This window comes from Eriocheir sinensis, chromosome 21, assembly GCF_024679095.1.
Source record: "Eriocheir sinensis breed Jianghai 21 chromosome 21, ASM2467909v1, whole genome shotgun sequence".
NCBI lineage: Eukaryota > Metazoa > Arthropoda > Malacostraca > Decapoda > Varunidae > Eriocheir > Eriocheir sinensis.
The window spans coordinates 892,501-900,000 of NC_066529.1; the positions used below are offsets into that span (position 1 = coordinate 892,501).

Here is a 7,500-nt window from a genome sequence, read left to right on the forward strand (position 1 = left end):
GAGAGAGAATGTTTTCCTCCCCCTCTCGTCCACAAGCACCCCCCCCCCCTAACTTCTCCACTCCTCTACACTTTCTTCCTCCTCCTCCTTCCGCAATACAATCTTTCCTCTTTGCTCTCTCGTGCTCCTAATGTGATCTTCCCTATCTTTCTCCTTCTCCCTCAATACTTCTCTCTACATTTAATCTCTCGTATGTCACCTTCCCTTTCTTCCTCCTCCTCCTTCCTCAATACTCTCTTTCCTCTTTACTCTCTCGTGCTGCTAATGTTGCCTTCCCTTTCTTCTTTGTTTTCTCTCCTCCTCAACCCTCTGTCTGCTGTATGGAGGCGTAGAGTTTGGAGGCAATCGATCAGCTCTTCCATTAAAATGTTGACGTACAGCGCTTAATAATCAACGTCCGCCGCAAACAACCTCATTAACCAGCTTGTTTGCCTCATTACTGCCGTTTTCCCTCATAGATCCCACGCTTCCTCTTTGTTATTCCCTATTTCAACGGGTCTCCCCCTCGAATCAAAGCCTCGTTTCTCCGTATTACGCCTTTTTTTCGGCCTCGTTTGATGGGCCATTGTGTTCGGGGGTTTTCACAAGCCATCAAGGGTAATAGGAAACCAATGTCTGCTGTAATGACTGCTGGGCTTAATTTTCCTGGAGTTGGTAGGAAAGACAGACAGAAGGAAAGAAAGAAAGAAAAGAAGAAGGAAAGAAAGTGAGAAAGAAAGAAAGAAAAAATTAAGAGAAAGAAACAGAGAAAAGAAAGAAAGAAAGTGAGAAAGAGGGAAAGAAAGAAAGATACAAACAAAGATAGAAAGAAAGAAAGTGAGAAAGAAGGAGAGAAAGAAAGAAAAAAGAATGAAAAGAAAGAAACAGAAAAGAAAAAGAAAAGAAAAAATGGAATAATGGAAGAGAGAGAGAGAGAGAGAGAGAGAGAGAGAGAGAGAGAGAGAGAGAGAGAGAGAGAGAGAGAGAGAGAGAGAGAGAGAGACTAAACCCATCCATTTCCTTCAACTCTCCTCCCTTAATCATCTTCCCTTTACCTGTCCACCTATCCCCTAATGACTGAACTTCCCACGAGTCATACGAAAGAGGAACAGGATCGAGGTGGTTGTGTTTTCCCTTCTGTACTTTTCTTAATAAGGCTTTCCGTTCACTTCCCTTCTTGCGGTGTGTGTAAAAAGAAGCCCTGAGGGAAGACGAAGAGGAGGAGGAGGAGGAGGGAGGACAGAAGGAAGAAACATGGTGTGGAAGTAAGCATTTAAAAGAAGGCGACGTTTTTATTTATTTATTTATTTTTGCGAGACAATGGACAGCGACAAGACACGCCCGGAGGAGGAAAGAAAACTGTTCGGTAAAAGGGAGACGAAGAGAAGTGAAAAGAAGGTTGTAAAAAGGGGGATCAAAGTGGGTTATGGTATGAGAGAGAGAGAGAGAGAGAGAGAGAGAGAGAGAGAGAGAGAGAGAGAGAGAGAGAGAGAGAGAGAGAGAGAGAGAGAGAGAGAGAGAGAGAGTGTTTGCGTGTCAAACAGATAAATGGAGTGAAATTGATAGATACAGACTGAAAAATAGATGTCTAGCTTGATAGATACATATTGGTTGATAGATTGAGAGAGAGAGAGAGAGAGAGAGAGAGAGAGAGAGAGAGAGAGAGAGAGAGAGAGGATGAGAGATGATATATTAATGGCATACCCTTTGAGTCTATTCCCGTGGGCGATGACATGGAAAGAACGAAGGAGGGAAGAGAAGGGAAGGGAAGGGAGGGGAGAGAGGAGGAGGAGGAGGAGGAGGAGGAAGAGGAGATAAAATGGATGAAGAAAAAGAACCAGGAAACAGAAAAAAAGTACAAAAAAGAATAAGAAGATTGAAGTAGAGGCGAGAAAGACGAAAACAGGAAGGGAAAAAAAATAAAACTATGAAAGCCCAGATTAGAGAGAGAGGAAGGAAATAAAAGAGGATAAGTAATAAAGAATAGAAAAACAGAAGTAAAAAAGACGAAGAACAGGAAGGGAAAAAAAAAGTATTACAACCCAGAGCAGAGAGAGAAAGGAAGGAAGAAAGGAGGAGACAGTAAGGAGAGACATATTGGGGAGAGAAAATGAGGAAAAATAGGAAGGCAACATAGGAGCACGAGAGAGTAAAGAGGAAAGAGAGTATTGAGGAAGGAGGAGGAGGAAGAAAGGCAAGGTGACATACGAGAGACTAAAGGTAGAGAAAAGTATTGAGGAAGGAAGGAGGAGGAAAAAAAGGAAGGTCACATTAGGAGCACAAGAGAGCAAAGAGGAAAGAGAGTATTGAGGAAGGAGGAGAAGAAGGAGGATAGGAAAGGCGAAAGCACGATAGAATAAAAGTTAAGAGCCGTATTGAGAAGGGAAAATTAGGAAGAAAGGCAAGGGAACATCAGGAGAACGAGAGAGCAAAGGTAGGAATCAAAATACTCGGTAGAGAGCTCGCGTGAAGCCACAAGGAAGAAGAAGAGAGAGCAAAAAGAGACATATTGAGGAGAGAAAAGGAAAACGAAAGGCGAAATAACATCAGGAGCACAAGAGTAAAGGTAGGAATCAAGATACACGTTAGAGAGCGCGCGTGAGAACACAAGGAAGAAGAAGAGAGAGCAAAAAGAGACATTTTGAGGAGAGAAAAGGAAAACGAAAGGCGAAATAACATCAGGAGCACAAGAGTAAAGGTAGGAATCAAGATACACGTTAGAGAGCGCGCGTGAGAACACAAGGAAGAAGAAGAGAGAGTAAAAAGAGACATATATGTCTCTTAGACCGATTTTGGAGAAGTAGAAGGTAGAGGAGGTCATAGTGTGTCAAGATACCAAATTTAAAGTGGAAAGAAATAAAGAAATCAAACACTGGATCTTTAAGGCATGAGATTGAATATCGGTGCTTGAAAAAAGAGACTGATTTTATAAGATTTGAATATACACCAAATTCGGGAGTTTATAATTATTTGTAGACGTGAGAATCTTAATTTTGAAGCAGAAAACAAGTCAAATCTGGGAGCAGGCTTGATACACTGGAATATATTTTAAGATGTATAAGATGCGAAAACCTGAAGGCTACAAAGAGATGAGGAAGTGCTTGAAGGGCGCTAAGAGCAGACGGAAACTTGCGGGCGGTGACGGATGGCCTCTTGAAGCGCGGAAGTACTCGGGAGGAACGGAGGAGTTTCAGGAGATTGAAGAAAAAAAAATCCAAGTAAAGTGAAAGCGTTAAGGAGGAAGTTGATGGAGGAGACGAGAGGGAGAGAGCGTGAAGGAGGAAGAAGTTTGAGGGTAATGAAGGAGATGGGAAGATCTGAATGAGGTAGAAGCCGACAAAGGAGGTACCAGAGAATAAAATATATATGGCGTGAAGTAGGCAGGAAGGAATAAGTTGATGGAGGGAATGAGTGCGTGGGAAATGAAGGATCTTGAAGGGGATGGAGAAAGGGGAGATGGAGGAAATGAATGAGCTGTAGTGTTGATAGACAGGACATTAAGAGATTGCTGTGTCGAGAAAGACCTCTTGGTCCCCTAGAAATGAATATAGACAAGTAACGCCTGAAGAAGGAAGTAGAAGTTGATGGAGAAAGGGAAGATGGAGGAAATTAATGCGCTGTAGTGTCGATAGAAGAGACAGGACATTAAGAGATTACTGTGCCGAGGAAGAAGTCGTGATCCCTTAGAAATTAATATAGACTATTTTTTTATAGTAACGCCTGAAGAAGGAAGTAGAAGGAAGGCGATGGCGAAAGGAGAATCGAAGGAAATGAATGATGGATGATAATTGAAAAATAGAATTAGGAAGAAGAAGGGAAATTTTGAGTTTATGAATAGAAAGGAGAATGGGGAAGTAATATAAGCGAAGGAAAAAAAATTGAAGTTAGAAAGATGCAGAGAAAAAGATTACAATAAAAAAAGAGCGATAGTAGAGATCAGGAGATAAAGAAAATAACCAATAAAAATGCATTAGAAAGAAAATAAGAAAAATTAAAAGTCCTCAAAAAGCAATAAAAAACGGTGCATTAGCCTCAACAGTAGAAGAAACTAATTAAAAAACACAAAAGAACCCCCAAAAAATACATAGAAAAAAAGAAAATGAGAACAAAATCATAATCCACGCAAAACCAGAAATAGAAAATGGTGCTGTAGCCTCAACAGTAGAAGAAACTAATTAAAAACACAAAAGAACCCCCCCAAAAATACATAGAAAAAAAGGAAAATGAGAAAAAAGTCATAATCCACCCAAAACCAGAAATAGAAAATGGTGCTTTAGCCTCAACAGTAGAAGAAACTAATTAAAAACACAAAAGAACCCCCAAAAAATACAGAGAAAAGAAAGAAAATGAGAACAAAATCATAATCCACGCAAAACCAGAAATAGAAAATGGTGCTTTGGCCTCAGATGCTCTCTTTTCCACGCAGTACATATATTTTATTCATGGATTCAATAACACGCTCAGTGGGCCCCTTGCCGCTAGTGTTGTGTCTGACTCCGGCCCTGACTTGCTCATACGAGGCACCCCGGGTACGGCTGATCGGCTCCCCTCCGTCCGTCACCGAGGAAGCTTTGGTTGTATGTGTCTTGCTTTCCTTTTTGCCCTTTTTCTGTCTGTCTGTCTCTCTCCCTCCTTTCTTTCTTACTTAATTCACAATAAATGATATAATAAAAAATCTTGTCTCGTCAAGGTTTTATTTTGGCTTTCAACTTCCTATATTTTGATTGTTTTTCCCTTTCTGTCATTTCCTTGCTTCGTTGTTTTAAACTCATTTACCTTATTTTTTCAGTTCCTTTTTTTCCTTCGAGTCATTCATTCGCTTTTTGTTTTTGTTTCATTTTTTTGGTATTCATTCGCTTTGTGTTTGCATAAAAAAACATCATCTTCTTTTTTCTGTCTTTCACTGATCATGTACTTGGTTCGTCGTCAATGATTTTATTTTGAACTATCTTAATTCTTTGCTATTTTCCTTTCGTTCTATCATACACTCGCTTCTTATTGCTTTTCATTCGACTGTGCGCTTTTCATCGGCCGTGCACTCACTGTATTGGCGCCAAGTGAGAGGGAGTCCACGTCCGATGTCCCCTGAAAAAGAAAACGGGAAGCACACGGAAGCCACGACAAGGAGCGACCAATTAGCGAGGGAAAGACAGACTTCCATGTCCCTGCCTCCGTTCGCCTCTCCTCTTCCGCGTATGTATCATCCTCCTATCTTTTTCTCCTCCTCCTCCTCCTCCTCTCAGCCAATGTCATCGCGTCCGTCTCCTGCCTGTCATCAGCCTCAGCCAATTCCTAAGAGGATTTCCTTACCAACCAACTCGGAAATATAGGACGCGGGAGGACCAGGAGCCATATTCTGAAACGTTTCCTGGGTCGCACACACGATTGATAAGGCTTTCGTAGAAGTTGTGAGTATTTCCATGGGTAGTTTGATGAGCTTAGAGATAGTTTGACGAGGCCTCTGCACCGTGGATATGAAAAACACATGAGAACCCGACCAATTCGTTTCGGATCTCACACACATACATTACATAAGGCTTTCGTAGAGGTTGTTATCATTTTCATGGGTAGTAGTGATAGTTTGACGAGGCCTCTGCAGCCTGTACCGTGGATATGAAAAACACATGAGAACCCGACCAATACGTTTCCGAGGTCACACACACACACACATTTCACAAGGCTTTCGTAGAGGTTGTGAGTATTTCCATGGGTAGTTTGATGAGCCTAGAGATAGTTTGACGAGGCCTCTGCACCGTGGATATGAAAAACGCCAATGAGAACCCACCCAATCTCCGTTGTGGTGTTTTGAAATGTTTGTTGTGAGTGCCGACAGCGTGTGAGGATACGGCCCCAGATAGCAAGGACAGCCTGGGATGGGGTAGAGAACGCGACGCTGCACTCCCGGTCATGGTTTCGATGTTGTATTGTCTTGCTTTTCTTTTCTCTCCGTCCGAACTCTTCATGACAAGGCGTCCGCGCTCTCAAGAGGAAAAGGAATGAAATGTTGTTTTGAAAAATAGTAGCACGCCATCGCTCTCGACGGGAGGAATGGAAGAAAATTGAAGTTGTATCATTTGAAGTTAAATTTGAAGTGAAAATTGAACTGTCTTGCTCAGTTGTTAAAAAAAATGTATCCCATTACTCTTGCGAGGAGGAGGAAGGGATGAAATGTTGCTCGGAGGACTTTCATAGTTTAGTTGAAAAAAAAAATGGTTCCACGATTCTTAGAAAATATGAAGATGAAATGTAGCTTTTAAGAATAACATAACTTGACTGTAAAAATAGAGATAACTAGACAAATCCTTCAAAAGTAACATTGAGGCATTAAGAGAGAGAGAGAGAGAGAGAGAGAGAGAGAGAGAGAGAGAGAGAGAGAGAGAGAGAGAGAGAGAGAGAGAGAGAGAGAGAGAGAGAGAGAGAGGGTTACGTTAGAGAAAAGGAAAAGGAAAAGAAATGAGTTTAAAACGTATAGACAGGAGAGGAAGGAAGGAAGGAGGAGGGGGAGAAGAAGGAGGCGGTGAGACCTTCAGGAACGGAGGAAAAGGAGGAAGATGGATTAGCAGCAGGAGACCAGAGAGAAAGAGACGAGGACACCGCGCGGAGAAATTGGAGTAGCGTGGCGGGGAAAGTATTAAAGGGCGGATGAAACAAGGAGCGAGGAAGAAAAAGAGATAAAAAACGAGAGAAAAAAATAGAAAAATAAGGGAAAATAGGTCAAATAAAATAAGATATAAGATAAAATAAGAAAAAAATAAAGAAAAAATACACTACATGGAAAAACAGTAAATGAAAATGCACCTTAAACGAGTAAGGGAGGCGGTGGCTGAGTGGTTAGCGTGCGGGCTCAGACATCGCCGAGTAGTTAAGACTATCCACATGCTGCCCAGAAGACGACCTATCAACCCGGACTTTAGATTCTCTCCATAAAAAGAGGATCAAGGAGGTGGAAATGCATGAGCCAAGTAAGATATCGCCACCATAAACACCTGCCCGCGCTGTAACGTCCTGGGGCCGACCACCACGTGATAGTGAATTTAGGCGTGGGAGGGACCGAGAGGCTGGTGAGGGCGGTGGGTGTGGGGGAAGGAAGGGGAGGGTGTGATTGGTGATATGTTGGTACCGGCGCCGTAGGAAAAAAATACCCCTCCAAAAAAGTAGAGGAAGAAATATATGGGAAAAAAATATGATGACAGGGAAATGGCTACATGAAAATGGTAATAAGAGGAGAGCATCACGACACCTCCACACCCGAAATCGACCTCTCTTTTGGCCCCTTCTTCTATTTTCCTTCGTCGGAGCAGCGTACCACCATCACCTTTATCATCACCACAACCGCCACCATCATCCCCATCACTATCACCAAAATGTTCACCACTCCCATCAAAGCTGCGTGACACTTTTACACTTTTTTTCTTCTACGCCGTCGCTGTTGCCTTTTCGATTTTTTTTACCCGTGCTGTAAAAAATAAAAATAAACGAAAAAAATAAACAGAAATAGAAAAAATAATACTTACCGAGCAT

At 42.0% G+C, this 7,500-nt stretch overlaps 1 protein-coding gene across 2 annotated transcripts in view; it reads right to left on the minus strand.

The window, feature by feature from the left end:
- Positions 1–7,500, minus strand: part of LOC127001480 (glutamate receptor ionotropic, NMDA 2B-like) — a 204,719-nt gene that overhangs the window by 110,492 nt on the left and 86,727 nt on the right. For both annotated transcript variants that reach the window (XR_007755303.1, XM_050866034.1), the window contains exon 5: positions 7,494–7,500. This exon is cut by the window's right edge and continues 77 nt beyond it. Coding sequence is in view for 1 of the 2 variants with exons in the window: in XM_050866034.1 (XP_050721991.1) it covers positions 7,494–7,500 (7 nt within the window). In the remaining variant the exon portion in view is untranslated. The remainder of the gene's footprint in view (positions 1–7,493) is intronic.